This window comes from Phocoena sinus, chromosome 14, assembly GCF_008692025.1.
Source record: "Phocoena sinus isolate mPhoSin1 chromosome 14, mPhoSin1.pri, whole genome shotgun sequence".
NCBI classification, from domain to species: domain Eukaryota; kingdom Metazoa; phylum Chordata; class Mammalia; order Artiodactyla; family Phocoenidae; genus Phocoena; species Phocoena sinus.
Window position 1 is genome coordinate 15,990,041 of NC_045776.1, and position 16,622 is coordinate 16,006,662.

Sequence of the window (16,622 nt, forward strand, 5' to 3'; positions counted from 1 at the left end):
TAACATCACACTAGGGGAAGGTAATTTAAGTTTTAAAATTTACTCATTACAACTTATGTGCAAGGCTTTGGTTAATTAAAACAAGATAAAAGTTTATGTTAAAATAACTTTCAGTTCTCTTTAATCTACCATGTCACTTTTACCATAATATATAGTCTTCAGCCTTGTAGCTTCAAAAAATGGATCTTATAAATTTTATATTAAAACAGGATATTTAATATTTGGTAAGCATGCATTAAACAATAAATCTCCTGTCCTGAAACTGTTATAGAAATTACATTTGCATTTGAGAGGCATCTTACCATGGCTAAAGGATAGATAAAATAATCTAAACAACTATCCATGACAGTATAGTCATGTATTTTTACAAATTTTATGAAGATAATTAACATTAAGAATTAATTGCAACTGTTCACTATTCATAAGGTGTTGTACAGGAGCTTTATTTTATTTTTTGGCCACACCATGTGGCGTATGGCATCTTACTTCCCCCACCAGGGATCGCACCTACACCCCCTGCAGTGGAAGCGCAGAGTCTTAACCACTGGACGGTCAGGGAAGTCCCAGGAACTTTATTTTTATATACAATAGAAAATCAATTAAAAATTAGGGTTTTTTTTTTAACATCTTTATTGGGGTATAATTGCTTTACAATAAAAATTAGTTGTTTTAATTAATGTCAGTTTAATAGTGTCTCTGGTAATTTATTAACCCTCAAAGACTAAGATACAGTATCCTTCTATCAAAATTTTTCCTTATAGCTAGTATTTTTTCCATCACTGCACTCAGTAAACCAGGGCACGAGGAACCAGCATGCGGGATACTTGGTTTCAAACCAAAGGATTACACTACCTTCAGTGCACTCCACTGCCACATCTGTTCTTCCTTGTTTCAGAGAAAACAAATGTGAATATATTGTAATTCATGATCTTAGGAAGGGCAGCCATCAAGCAGAGATAAATAGCATAGAAGTATGTTGACAAACCAACATATGCATCAATATCTCCTCCTACCGACAACATAACTAAATGCATTAAGCTTGACTAGAACACCCTCCCCACATCATGCTCTTCATACAGGGATTGTTGGTTAATAATCATTCTTTTCTTTATATGCCTGTGATTTTTTTTGAAAAAATGGTTTATTAAAAATCTTTTTCCCCTAAATCAAGGGTTTTTTTTTTTTAGCTAAAGCTTTAAGGAATACATTTTTGCCATAAATGTTTAACATAAACTATAAAACTAAAAAAATTATGAAAACGGTCTCAATAAAATAGCCTTTTTTACAGTTCTTTCTGCTCTTTGTATGTGAATCCTGATTAGGAGTTTTAGTATGTATGCTCTCAAATTTCTACTTAAGCATCAGCAGTTATTTTGTTTAACATACCATTAAATTCAATGGGTGAACAGAATTTCCGCTGTTCAAACACTTCATTTTATACGGCTCCGTTTGTCAGAATACTGAGCGATACTGCTTACCTACGATGACTTCTACTTTCTTGCTGTTTTGACTGTCTCGATCATTATATACACGACACCAATAGGTTCCTTGATGCTCCAAATCCACATAAGGCACCTGTATCAATATTAGAACATGCTCACATTTCCTCAATTTTAATTTAAGTGGCTTGGAGAAAGTTGAGTTTTTTTTTTTTTTAAACCTATAAATCCTAACATTTCAGACATTCCTAGATTATTTCCATTCATTAGGTCAAATATTAGCAAGCAAATAATACAATGAGTCTAACAGTGGTGAGTCTGATGCAATACTCAGTCTGACATTTTTCATACAAGCACTTACATGTGGGCTGGTGTTCTAGCCCTTTTGCAAATATAAGAATCAATTAATATTAGATAATAAAGAACTTGAAAAAATACTGAAAACATTAAAACACCCCAGAGAATATGAATTTTAATATTCACTGTAATTTTCAATTATACTATTTTTTTACATATTAACCCCCCCAAATACCCCCAAGGCCAACTTCCTACCATGTATAGCTTTTTTGTCTCATGTGTTAATGGTGATTCATTTTTGAACCACTGGTAGTGAGGAATGGGGCTTCCAACAGCAACACACTGTAGGATCAACGTGCTGCCAGGCATCAACTTTTGGGACTTTGGTTCAATACAGATTTGCAACTTAGAGTCAGAGACGCCATCCAAACTTCCTTAAATTAAAAGAAAAATATCATGGAACATAAATAAAATCTCGAGGTTAAAAAATTTTTTTTTAATTAAAAAAATATTTTCAAGTTCATCCATCTTTTTTTTTTTTTTTTAACAATCTTCAATAGCATCTCCCAAATGATGTTTCATAAAACTGTAGCACATCTAGAAATATTAAGAGATGTTCTGTGGATATAAGGATGCTATAGACAAATAAGTTTAGAACATTCTGGGTTAAACAAAGTTAAACAGATGTCTTTATTGAAGGACTTCTCAGTTTTCCAAGTGTTAGTATGCACTGTGTATTTAAGGGGGGAAAATAGTTTAAGTGGTTTCTAAATGTGTTTGGCCACAGAGCCTTTTCGGTGGGAGCAAAGGACATAAACACCTTGAGCGATGTTTCCGTTCAAAACAGAAAGCTCTACGTTCTGCTGTTTCGTTTAACTTGCCTTCTTAAAATTAGGAGTTTTGTTATTAGCACTGAATAAATATGGATGGGTTAAGCGTTATCTATTGAATGCTCATCTGTTACTCTCTAAGGGCCTTGAGGACAGAAGGCTTGTCAATGTGATCCAGTAACAATGAAACTCAGTGTGTAGCACATTGCAGGTGATCAATAATGTTTGTTGAATGAATAAGATTCCATTTATAAACATATTAAAGTTAATTACATGCACAGAAATATTCTAGGAAAACATAAATCACTCAATTAATCATGACTATTTCTAGAGACTTTATTCGGGTGTAGGAAAAGCTAAATTGAGAGAAGAATGGAAGACAGACAAATTGGCAACAAAAAGTCTGTTTCCCTCATTCTTTTTGTCTAGCAAAAATGACAAATATGGTTCTTGACTGTTTGTGTGAAAAAATAATACCTGATGGCTACTCTTTAGAGTACACTGGGTTTTTCCCTTGATCAATACTAGTTATTGGACTAAAAAGATAGATGGCAAAAGTAGAAAACCAGTTGCATGAAATGCTTCACTGCAGCAAATGGTGCACTATATGCCCTGTCATGCCTACTTCAACTCTATACATAGTCTTTATTCCATGACACAATTTTTTAGAAGTAATACAATAGTTTGGGAGAAAAAGTATAGAAAGGAACTGAAAAGTGAGCAAGACGGCATTAGATTTCTCTTCTCCTCCAAAACCAGAGACCACAACAACATTCAGACCCATGAAAGGTGGCAAGTTTGAATAGGTCAGCAGCAGGGCCAGACTGAGAAAGGTCATGTCAGCCCAAGACATCTGCATGTCCGTCTTGTCTGTCTGTCTATCCATCACATGGGATATGGGATAAAATATTATCGACTGGTGACATTATACTGGGTGAAGTACATATGTGAGTACTATCTTTGATACTTTGAAATTATTTATTTAAAAGTAAACATTTAAAATAAAATTTAAAAAAGGCAATTCCCAATCCAGCATTCAAGTTACTTTATCACTTACTCTGGAAGCTTTCTGTTACTTCTGTGACATCACAAACATCCAACTGTGACCACTGGCTAAATTCGAAGGTGAAATTATTATTAACTCGACAGACATAAAAGCCTGCATCTTTTATATGCACTGTGTTAAAAATAAGTTCTGATGCATTTCCGTTTGGAATCTGTGAAAGAATCAATGAGAGGATAAAAATGAATGACTCATCAAAACACACCTTATAAAAATGTGCTGTGCAAAATGTATGATGCTCTTGGAACTTTGAAAAGTATATCTTTTTTTCCCCCAAGTTCTAAAATATCTGTTACTTAAAAAACAACAACATTTGGAGTAACTTGGGACTGAAGTCTTAGGAAATCAGTCTTCTACAAATCTGTTAACAAGAGAGTTAGGCTCTCTCTCTCCCTTATATCTTCCCAAAACTCACTAACAGAGAAGTATCTAATCTGTCATTTAAAATTGTTTGATCATTAGTATCTAAAGAATCTAGAATTGTAACATTTATGAGCTAAGTAGTCATACAACATGACCAACCCATGATGGAGTGAAGGGATCACAGAAAGTTAGGCCTGGCTCTTTATTTCTGTTCTGATCAAATTAGCTGTCAGTATAAGAGCAAGTTATTTTACCCCAAGGCCTCATTTCCTCATCTGCAAAATTCTATCCGAGGATAGATGCCGTGACCAATACGCTTCTCTCAAGGTCTGGGTGGAGAAGGGCTATGGGAAGCCTATCAGTGATGGGAAGGAAGGTCCATGCAAGGGTTTCCCAAGCTTTTACTCCTGGGCTCTGGTCACCACGTTAAGTTTTCTTTCACCTTAGCTGCTCCCATCAATTTATCAGCACCACCCAACTCTGGCATATTGTCAAAGGGCTTTGTCAAGTGACTCGTTATATAGTGGCTCCCTTGCAAAGTACTTTAACAAGCTCTCCGTCTCCAAACTCCAACCAATTGAATTTGGCTCTCTCTCCTCTCAGAACCTGCACCGGAGAGAGAGCATTTTGCTGAAGATCTGACAGCTGGGATGGAGGCTGCCTTAGCACTGCCTGACCATCCTACCACGTGAACCTACTAAGTCTGCTTTCCTACTAGGCTATTCCTGTGGACTTTCTCTCTCCTCAAACCTCCTGCAATCCCACTTCTCTCAGCCGTTGACTTTAGTCTGTGCTTATTTGTAACTCTCTTCCCTCCTGTTAAAATGGAAAGCGTGTCTTCCTAACAAAGGTGACCTGGGCTTGGGTTGCATGGGGATGCTAAACCACTCAGAATCCCAAAGCTGGTACGTAAACCAGCTCAAGATGAAGATGTTGAGGAATCGACAGATGCAGAAAGAAGCCTTATCGGAGCTTTCCTTATCTGACCCAAAGCAGAAACTTCTGGGAAATGAGGCTGCCATAAACTCCCTCTTCAGGGTGGCTTTTATTCCTAGGAAGAAGACCGAGAGGAAACCTACCATAAATCCCCTCTCCAGGGAAGTTTTATATAGCCATGAGGAAGATGGAAAGACCACTTGCACTTGCATGAATAGATATTACCACAAACTTTCTCATCTCCTGTTTATTCTCCTAGAAACCCCTCTGTATCTATTTCCTAAAGAAACCCATTTGTTCTTCCCAGAGAGGCTTTTTCTTCTTCCTCCCTTTTCCTCTAACTGTAACCAATCACAGGACTACTTCTTTTGTAATTTCCCATATGAATAAACGTCTCTTGTTAATCTGTATTTTGCCTGTTAATTCACGGGCCCCCAGGGACTGAGCATGAACGGGTGGGAGAAAGGTTTTTTTCTCTCCAACAATCCCCTCATCCTCTCTGACTTTGCTCCTGCAATTTTCTCTCTGCTTTAGCATCTATTCTCCCTTTTATTGTATCACTCCCCAAAACATACTCTAGTACCTTTATATCTTAAACAAAAGAATCCCAAGTATACCCCCCCCCTTGACCCACATACCTCTCAGCAGCACCGAAAATGCTGACCACCCCTTTCTTCTTGAAATACTTTCCCAAGGGCTTCATACCATTCTCCTGGTTTTCCTCTTATCTTGCAAATTCTTCTTAGTCTCTCTACTGGTTCCTCCTCCACTACACAAACTTTCTTTTCTTTTTTTTTTTTTAACACATTTATCTATGTATTTATTTATTTCGGCCGTGCTGCATGGCACGCGGGATCTTAGTTCCCTGACCAGGGATCAAACCTGTGCCCCCTGCAGTGGAAGTGTCGAGTCCTAACCACTGGACCGCCAGGGAAGTCCCAACAAACTTTCAATGTTGTCTCCTGAGGTATCCAAGCTGACTTAGATGCATTTAGACATCCAATAGGCACTTCGAACTTAACATGTCTAAAACCAAACTCTTAGAGTTTCTGCCCTTAATCTCTTCCTCTCCCAGTCTCTTAACACCTCAGTAAATAACAGGTCCCCAGATGCTTAAGTAGAAAATCTAGGGTCATCCTTGAGCTCTCTTCCTTTCCCCTCAGGCTCCACATTTAATCTGTCGGGTTTGATGAACTCTATCTCTAAAATAAAGTGACTTACCCACTTTGATCCGTCTCCACTGCCATGTCCTAATCCACACTACTGTTATTTCTAGTCCAGTGTAGGCATTAGATAACTGGTCTTTTTTTTTTTTTTTTTTTTTGTGGTACGCGGGCCTCTCACTGCTGTGGCCTCTCCCACCGCGGCGCAGGCTCAGCGGCCATGGCTCACGGGTGCAGCTGCTCTGCGGCATGTGGGATCCTCCTGGACCGGGGCACGAACCCGCGTCCCCTGCATCGGCAGGCGGACTCTCAACCACTGCGCCACCAGGGGAGCCCCTAACTGGTCTTCTTGCTTTGCTCTTGCTTCCCTTCAAGCAGCAAGTTGGTGTTTTAAAAACAAAAATTCTATCATGTTACTTCTCCTACTTAAGACCTTTAGTGGCTTCTCCCTTTGTATCACCCTGTTTATTTTCTCACAGCTCTTAACTCACAGAGTTATCTTATTTGCTCACTGTCTTTCCCCAGTGGAGCTGGCAGGGCCCCTGTGTGTCGGTGCTTCACCATCCTGGACTTAGAACCTGGCCTGGCACAAAACAGGTGTCCAACAAGTAGTTGTTAAGTTAGTATCTCCTGAAATAGACTACGAACCTAAGTGTGGTTTGACAAAACTCGACTGGTAAGGGCTTTAAAATCCATTGCAACTCCTCAGATCCATGATGCACTGCTCACCCTCTACATTCCTCCCCTTCTCAAGTCAGGACATAGTTCACAAATGATATACTTAATAGAGTAAGTTTCGTCCATGATTTCTTCCTCAAAAGGTGTTTATTAAGATGAAAGCCACTTTGCAATTGAGAAAATATGGTAAAAATAACTTTAGTTACCATCTCTTGAGAGCCTTGGCACATAAACTATCCCATCAATTAAGTTCTCTCGACCCCTGACGATAGGAATTCGAGTCGCTACTAAGAGTCAAGGATCCAACACAGGCCTGTCTGGTGCCAGTGCAGTCCTGTTACTGCAGTTCACATCTGCCTTACCTCACCTGTGTGTGAGGGACGGAAATTAAAAATTGTACAAATCCACACGTTTCTTTTTTTTTTTTTTTGCGGTATGCGGGCCTCTCACTGCCGCAGCCTCTCCCGCCGCGGAGCACAGGCTCCGGACGCGCAGGCGCAGCGGCCACGGCTCACGAGCCCAGCTGCTCCGTGGCATGTGGGATCTTCCCGGACCGGGGCACGAACCCGCGTCCCCTGCATCGGCAGGCGGACTCTCAACCACTGCGCCACCAGGGAAGCCCCCACACGTTTCTTCTAAGGCACAGGGTGATGCCATCAAAGGAAAGACTGTCATCTCGGAACAGCTCTTGAACTTAGTTTCAGATTTGCAAATGGAGTCTTAATGTTGAGTTGGAAAAAGTTTAGTTATGTGACTGACAGGCTGAAAAGAATAATGGAGTTTCAAGGTACCATCTAGGAGGGAAGGGAGCGAGGGGAGATGAATGAGGGAGAAGAGAGAAGCCCACCAGAGTGGGACACAACATGGCCAGACCACTGAGAAATCCCCAGCTCAAAGAGTGCTCAAAGAATGTTTAAGACAAGAGGATGCCAATATGCAATTTTAAATTATTTGTTGGCTGGCACAGGGATATAATTCTTCCACAAAAGGAATAAATGCCCCTTTCTACCGACCTGAGTTTTACTTCAGAATCTACCATAAAAGCCTAAATCTTTTGATATAATACAGTTACGGGGAATGCTTAAAATAATATTGCCTTCCGTGTTGCTTTGAAAATCTTTTAAAGATTTAGACTGGAACATAATCTGTTGTAAAGAATTTTGCGTAGATATTTTAGAATGTACTGGTGACGTTTCATGTTTGTTAACATTGTTGCCCCAAGTACTCCTGATTTTCCACAATTTTCAGAAAAGAGAACTGATTTTATTACTGCTTACCAAAGTAGTGATTACTGAATAAACACTTCAGTTATAACACAGATCCTTTGACAAGGACCTATCATATCCTCTAACAAAATTCCTAGAAACACACTGAAGACAACAGGCTAATTAATTTTTTATCTTTCTGTCTTCTCATGACAGAGGAATTAAAAGACATTTAAAAGACATTAAAAAATTACCTCTTTATTCATTTTGAACCATTGATACTGTACAAAAGGATGCCCAGTTGCCCGGCAACACAGCTTCACAAACTGTCCAGCCAAGACTGCCTTGGATTCTGGGTTTACAGTGATCTTTATTCCTTAAAAAAAAAAAAAAAAAAGTTATATAAAGTCAGAGAAGAGGGGTTTTCCTTGTTTATGTTTCTGAAACCAAAAGAAGAAATATTTTGGAAATAACCTGCATATTCATCCTGGTTATAAGTCATCCATTCACATCTCCTTCTCCATCAGATGATGAGTTTGTGAGCTCCAGGCTCTGTAAAACCTGGAGGAAAGGAACTCACCTGCAGAAGACTTTGATCTACTGTACTTCCCCACGATTGGGGGAAAAAATTGTTTGCCATATTTCTTCAATTCTGAGAAACATTTTTTCCACATTCTAACGCCTCTGAAATCAGAATGAACCTTATCATAGCTGTCTGCATACAGCAGTCACGATGCTTTCTCTGCGCCAGCTCTAGAAATACTTAGTCATAAAGGCTTATCCGGCCAGCACTTCAACTGAGTTAGGTGTGCTGTTAGTAAGACAACTTGAGTTTAAATACCACTTAAATGTCTTCAAAAGACATATGAGGGACTTCCCTGGTAGCCCAGTGGGTGAGACTCTGTGCTCCCAATGCAGGGGGCCCGGGTTCGATCCCTGGTCAGGGAACTAGATCCTGCCTGCCACAACCAAGAGCCTGTGTGTGGTAATTAAGACCTGCTGCACGGGGCTTCCCTGATGGCGCAGTGGTTAAGAATCCACCTGCCAATGCAGGGGACACGGGTTTGAGCCCTGGTCGGGGAAGATCCCACATGCTGCAGAGCAACTAAGCGCGTGCACCACAACTACTGAGCCTGCGCTCTAGAGCCCGCGAGCCACAACTACTGAGCCCACGTGCCACAACTACTGAAGCCTGTGCGCCTAGAGCCCGCGCTCCACAACAAAAGCCACGACAATGAGAAGCCTGTGCACCGCAACAAAGAGTAGCCCCCGCTCACCGCAACCAGAGAAAGCCTGTGCGCAGCAGTGAAGACCCAACACAGCCAAAAATAAAAACAAAACAAATAAACAAGTTAAAAAAAAAAGACCTGGCACAGCCTAAATAAATAAATATTAAAAAAGAAAGGGCATATGAATGTCAATGCTGTGATTTAGCATTAAAACTATTCTGTAACCAGAAAGGTACAGAAACACAACAGCAGGATATAAATTTGATACATGTGATGCAAACAGTTCTCATCTGAGAAATGACTACCAGCATCAAAACTTGGAAAACTTTTGACAGGAGCTTCCTGTCAAAGATCCTGGAGTTGGGCTTCCCTGGTGGTGCAGTGGTTGAGAGTCCACCTGCCGATGCAGGGGACGTGGGTTCGTGCCCCGGTCCGGGAAGATCCCACACAAGATCTCCTCCTCCACGAGAGCCCCCAGTCTTGTCCATCTCAGGGAAGATAAACCAGGCCCCAGCCTTGCCCCAAGCATCCAGTTACTCAGGACGGAAACTTAGCAGCCCCCCCAAACCCCTCCTGCCCACGTCCTCCTTCCCCACGTGTAATTTAGCTGCGAGGCCTGTCGCTTAAGCACTTCCACATCTCACCATCTTCAATGCCATGAGCTTAATCCAAGCTGCCGTCCCCTCCCAAACTGAACTATTGTCACAGCCTGCGAACTTTCTTTCCTTACTTCCAACCAGCAGCCCAATGTCTTTTTAAAACGTAAATTAATCCATGTCACTCCTCTGATAAAACCCTTTACTGACCTCCCATTGGATTTAGAATAAAACCCAAGCTCCTTACATGGCCAACGAGGCCCTCGTGCCCACCAGGCTCCAGCCGCGAGGGCCTCTTTCCTTCGGAAGACAAGCTCTTTCCTGCCTTTCCACCTCCTGGTCCTCTGCTGGATTCCCCCCTAACCCCCACTGTTTCCTGACACAGTCTCTCATCATCCAGGTCTCCAGCTGGTCCAGGAAACATGAGCTACCTCCCCCCTCCCACCCAGCATTACACTCATCCCACTTTCTGGGCTTCATTGCACTAATCACCCCAAGTCCCGTTTCTTATTATCTGTGTCACCTGCTAAAACAGAAGCTCTTGTCTCAGCCACCAGTTTACCAGATGCCTAGAATAGTGCCTGGTATATGTGAAACGGTGGGTGTTCAACACACATGTGTTGAACGAATGTGTAGAATAATAACAAAAATTACTATAACGGCAATTTACTGGCTGCTTTACATATGCCTGGCACTTTGATCTCTAACTTTCAAAATAATCACGTGAGTTAGATATTAACTAGATCTATGTTACAATGAGGAAAATGAACTCGCGTCATTTGCAGAAAGTCATCCAAATTACCCTGTGTAAATTATTAACTTCTCTGAGATTCCTTTTTTTTCTCATTGTAAAACAGCAGAACCAGGATGCAAAGCTAAGGTTTCTTGGGCTTTAAAACCCTTTTAAGCCTTGGGTTATCCCAGTGATTGTTCTTTTTTCCTTCCACCTTTATTGAGGTATAAGTGACAGATAAAAACTGCATATATATAAGGGTGAGCAACACGACCCAGTATAGTGTACATTTGTGAAATGGTTGTCACAATCAAGTCAATTAACACATCCGTCACCTCACATAGTTATCATTTTCTGATGGCTCTTAATGCATCTCCCAGGCTAATCCCATCTTCTGCCACAGTGAGCCTCTCTTACTGGAAGGAGGGTGTCAGGCACGGTGCAGTGTCTTGTGCTGTGGCAGTGCTGTGGCCAAGATCCTCTGCTGTTACACAAAGAGACGAGATGAGAAGGAAGGAAACCGAAAGCCTTTCTCTCTAGAGGGTCTTACGAAGAAATGAATGACTTCAGAGGAAGGCGCCCATGTGACCAGGATGTTCTAAAGGCTTCCTTTGTGGGAGACAAGACTGAATGATTTTTAACAGACATTCAGACTCACAGCTGCTACATCTGTCCTGTACCAACAGTTTTAGTAGTCTGAGTCTTCAAGAAGCAATCAAAGACATGTCTTTATTATCTACTGCTTCAAAGACTGAGAACTGAAAGGTACAGTGTGATTCGGAACCCGCCCGTGTCTTAACCACACATATTTCTTTCCACCCTGTCTCGTGTGCGACAGGGAACCACGGTCACCTCTAACCACCCTCGCGCAGCGCCCACTAGGCAGAATGTGCTGAACAGAGTAAAGAGGGAAGATGACACAGAGCTCTGGACGGTGTACCAAGGCAGACGAAAGTTCTGTTTTAAAGGTTGAATGCACAGCTTCCTGGCAAACGAGCCTATTTTCAGATAACATCTGCAAAGAAGTCAAAGAGGTTACTTGATTTCCTGTAAGCCGGAGAGAATCTGACTGGGTCTGATGGAACATGGGGATTGTGCTTTCAACACGTGTACACCTGTGTAGAGCAACGGGCTCAAGGTATTACACAATAAAACTACAACCCCCGCTGGAATCGCTAAACAGATAAATTAGGGTGATTCTTGACCTGACAAAAGGATTCATCATAGGTTCCCTTTGAGTTGTTGTCTCTTGCAATGCAGTTACTATCGAAGTAATTCACAGCTTTTCCAGGAACAGATCTATTGGGTACGTTTCAGCACATCTATTTTCAGAGGCCATGAACCAAAAAACTTTTTCTATCATCTTCCATCTAAAACTCTCCCTCAACGTTATTTTGAACATTTCAAAACTATTACTGAAAAGCACCCCAGAGAGTCCCAGAATAAATACCATTCCTCTTCCTCTAACAACTTCCCCTCATTACACAACCAGTGTACTGGTTGTGTACTTTCCTCTTACAGGTCAATTTACATTTGCATCTACTGTGGCTAAACCTGGTCTCCTACATCACACCCCTCATCCTTCTACATCATCGACAACTCCCTTTAACACCTTGGCATGGAAACCCATCCTTCCAGCCCTCACCACCACTCTCTTTCTAGCTCTCTTCTTTAATTTTACTCCCATTTATACGATCTTTGCCTCTTTTCACTTCTTAATATCTTGCTTTCAGGAATTTCTGTTGTTCATGGAACAAGATGAGTCCCTTATAAGTAAGGTCTAGCAGTTGAGTACTTTTTAATTTGGCAAGAAGAAAAAAATGGAAGTCTGTGGGTCAAAGAGAGAATTGAGGTAATAATCCATAACTAAGCCTCCCAAACAATCCAGAAACTTTCTAGTATTATGGAAATGACATTGAGTTCAGGTCAGGGTCAGGAGACCCGGATTCTGATACTACTTTTGTCAATAACCAACTGTGATTTTGGCCAAATGATAACTTCTGGTAATCTCTTTTTCCACATAAATGTGTGCTCACATTTAAAATTTAAATGTACAGGACATGGAAGCAACCTAAGTGTCCACTGACAGATGAATGGATAAAGAAGATGTGGCACATATATATAATGGGATATTACTCAGCCATAAAAAGAAACGAAATTGAGTTATTTGTAGTGAGGTGGATGGACCTAGAGTCTGTCATACAGAGTGAAGTAAGTCAGAAAGAGAAAAACAAACACCGTATGTTAACACATATATATGGAAGCTAAATTTAAAAAAAACCCCAAAAACCTAGGGGCAGGACAGGAATAAAGACTCAGACGTAGAGAATGGACTTGAGGACACAGGGAGGGGGAAGGGTAAGTGGTGACAAAGTGAGAGAGTGGCATGGACATATATACACTACCAAACGTAAAATCGATAGCTAGAGGGAAGCAGCCGCATAGCACAGGGAGATCAGCTCAGTGCTTTGTGACCACCTAGAGGGGTGGGATAGAGAGAGTGGGAGGGAGGTGCAAGAGGGAGGAGATATGGGGATATATGTATATGTATAGCTGATTCACTTTGTTATACAGCAGAAACTAACACACCATTGTAAAGCAATTATACTCCAATAAAGATGTTAAAAAAATAAAAGTAAAATAAAAAATAAAATAAAATTTAAATGTTCATAATAGTACTGTTCTGGGCTTTCACAGAATTGCGAAGATAAAATGTGAAGTAAAGCTATCCTGGAAACGAAAGAATAATATTCAACTATCTTTGCTCTTGTCTCAGAGACAATAAAAGTAATAAAAAATTGGTACCAGAAACATGAGTATAGTACAAGGAATTAAAGAAGAAAAATGAATTGATATGAAAAAGGGGTGGGGAAAAATGGAAATGACGTCAGTGAAATCACATGACTCTGCCAGCACTTCTGAAATGTATGCGCAGCAAAGCTCCTTTCATACAAGAATGAAATAAAATGGCAGCATCACAGAACCGGAGCAGAAAGAACCTTGGGATCCATCTAATGAAACCCACGTGTAACGTGTTAATTCTCTCTAAACATCCCCCACTGTCTAGTCTCTGCTTAGCCGATTCCAGGTCAGAGCACGGCTTCCTTGGCAACCAATCTCATGATGTGCGGGACTCTAGTTGATAGAGACTACTAGTCAGCACTCAAATGGTTTCTCTTAAACAAAACTCTAATTGATGGCGCTTATACATCTGCACTCAAATGGTTTCACTCAAAACAAAAACATCTCAAACGGCACATCTAAGTTTATCTGTATTTGCCAAGGTTACAGATGCCAATTTGGGTTGCTTTGAGATCAGAGTCTTTGACCCTTAAATAAAAAAAATAAATAAAGGTCTAAAAAAGTCATTACAGACCTCTGGTTCAAAACAATTTCAGCAAATTCATTTAACACCCCGCCCCTCTTCAATTCCCACTGAAATGACCACAGGAATAAAAATAGGGAAACAATGAGTCAGAGCTGGAAAATGCAGATGGACACCATCAATACATAAAAATTATAAGCCACTTTTCTAACAAAGGGCAGGCAAGACCAGTCTGAGAGGCAAGCTGGCCAACCCATGTGCTATGGAAAAGCCCAATCGGAGGGAAAGCAGAAGACAGTAAACCACAACCTTTTGAAAAATATATTAGGTGTCAGAGCTCATGGAGCACAAGAATTTGGGGGTGAGTTACCCTTGGCTTAGACCTCATGCTAAATGAGGGACCACTGAAGTTGGCTCCTAATCAAGGCAGGTGTTCCAGTTAGAAATGGGGGAACCCTCCCCAGCTACCTCTGAGCCACCAAAGCAAAGACATCCAAGAAACTTGGTACCACAGCTATCTTCTATGGTCATCTCTGGCTGTCATCCCACAAACAACTGGGACGGAATATGACAAAATCAGACTAAAATAAATCTGAAGTTTCCCCTTCTCCTTGTATTTAGGCCTGAAAGACCTGTTCAGAGGTTCACAGCATCTTAGTCACCCAAAACCAGGCTCTCTATAACGACAATCAGATAAAAGTCATCAGGCTCTTTGTGGAATAAGAACTAATGTCTTCTTATGAAACTGCGCTACCAAAAAAAAAAAGAGAGAAAATGTTAGATTATTCCTCCTTTTATTTTCACCAAGATTCAGGAATACACTCAAAAGGAAAAACGAGATTTAATATATACTTGTTCTTATGACTGTACTGGACGTGATGAGTTACATGTTTGTCTCCCCTACTAGATGATGAATTTTGAACATGCGGGAACTATTGTCTTAATTCATAGTACCAAGCACAATGCCTGGAATAGCAGAAGTATTAGAATACAGTAATGTTGATTGAATGAGCAAAACCCCAGATCAAGTTGATTCTATCAGAGCTTGCATTCTTAATATAATTACAGTAGTTTTTATTCTCAACGTCTTTATTGAAATATAAAAATTATTCTCAAATTCTTATATTTCTATATTCTAATGTATGTAAATACAGTAAGTTTTAGATTATCCAAGTAAGATTCCGGTAGAAAGCTAACTGTAAATTACTGAGTTTTATTAGATCCCCAAATATTTCCTCTTAAATCAATAATTAACATTCAAGTAACAACTGATTTCTAATGAATACTATAATGTGCCTAATATGACATAAAACTTCACAGAAATAGTGCATAAGTGGTCATGTAGAAACTGCTGTCTTTTTCCTATTCTCCCCTCAAATACGAGAGTGTCCCAGGGGACAACTGAAAACGCCTGTTGGCCCAACATCGGAACGATCTGCGCAGGGGAACACTGACGGTGAAGCGCTGATCCTACTATTTGGAGAGAAACACAAAGAGCAGGAACAGATTTTTCCCAAGAAGATGACTGATGTTTATCAGGATGGCACTGTACTCGCTGCTGGCCTATCACGTCAAAACAGAAAATACTGCTAAAAATTCCAGGCGCATCATTACACACACATAAACATGTGACTCAATTTCAGTCAAGCTCAGTTTCTTACGTGGGAAACTGTGAAAACTTGGAAACCTTTGATCTCAGGCCAGTGATCACACCACAGATCATGAGATGTGTGTGCAGCCTCCGTGGTCACCTAGATGCAACTGAACGCAGCATCATCTCAGCAGCTCCTCCAAGTCTGAGAGGTAGAGAACACTGACTCTCATTTTATTGACTTGGCAACAACGGTGGAGTAATTAAGTGCAATTATTGAAAAACGTAATGAGATAGTAAAGTTATAGTTAATTCCCAAAGAGGTTCCTTAGAGGCCCCGGTAAGTCTATAAAGTCTGAGAACTTAGTGGCTGAGTGCCCTAGACCAGCAGATTTCAATTGCCACAACTCTTGGGTACTTTTGAGACACTGGGGATACAAAAATTAATAAATGTCACCTGAAGAAATAATTTACTGTTTGGTGACAGAAAGCAATTGCATCTAGATGGGATCTGCATTATCCCAGGCCTCTTGTATGAAGAGGCATTGAGAAACATTTGTCAAGCATCAGATACAGTGGGTAACACAAGAGAGGCGTTTATAGAGGACCTACTTCCTCATCTACACTAGGCCTGGTAGAGCCAGGGATAACCTGAGAGTCCAGGTTTCCTGGCTCACAATCCAGGGTTCCTTCCATTTGTAGTAGACTTTTCAGGTGCTCCCCCTCACACGCCCAGCATCCAATTTTGTTTGGCGATCCATGAGGTTTCTGGAAAGCTAACTGAACCCACTCCACTCCTGGCTCTACGCCAGGGGAACTGGCACATTCCAACTCCCTGGCTGGTGACAGGTACAGGGGCAGGCACGTGGCCAAAATTAGTTAGCTTATTAAGGAATCTTACGATTTTTGCTGAGACGAAGATTAATGCAAGGAACAGCTGGTAGACATCCTATGACCAGGTAGAAAGTCAGCCTTGGGAGGAAGCCAATGACAAGAAAGGAAGAGCAAAGACAAAATACAACTCCTTGGAAACAGGGCTGCCCCCTGCCTTTCTCGAAGCCCAACCTGCTTCAAGACTTTTCTGTTGGAACCAGCATGCTCCCTTTATTACACCAACTTGAGTTGGGGTTTCTGCTACGTGTACTTGTCAGTACACCACTACAAGACGTGTCTC

General features: G+C 40.9%; 1 protein-coding gene across 2 annotated transcripts in view; it reads right to left on the reverse strand.

Annotated features, from left to right (window-relative positions):
• MALT1 (MALT1 paracaspase) overlaps positions 1–16,622 on the reverse strand; it is a 59,778-nt gene that overhangs the window by 32,369 nt on the left and 10,787 nt on the right. The window contains exons 3-7 of one of the 2 annotated variants that reach the window (XM_032654273.1): positions 8,229–8,350; positions 3,624–3,783; positions 1,992–2,170; positions 1,479–1,575; positions 853–885 (exon numbers count right to left, since the gene is read on the reverse strand). In XM_032654273.1, the coding sequence (XP_032510164.1) occupies positions 853–885; positions 1,479–1,575; positions 1,992–2,170; positions 3,624–3,783; positions 8,229–8,350 (591 nt within the window). The remainder of the gene's footprint in view (positions 1–852; positions 886–1,478; positions 1,576–1,991; positions 2,171–3,623; positions 3,784–8,228; positions 8,351–16,622) is intronic. The other variant, XM_032654274.1, reaches the window with a different exon arrangement.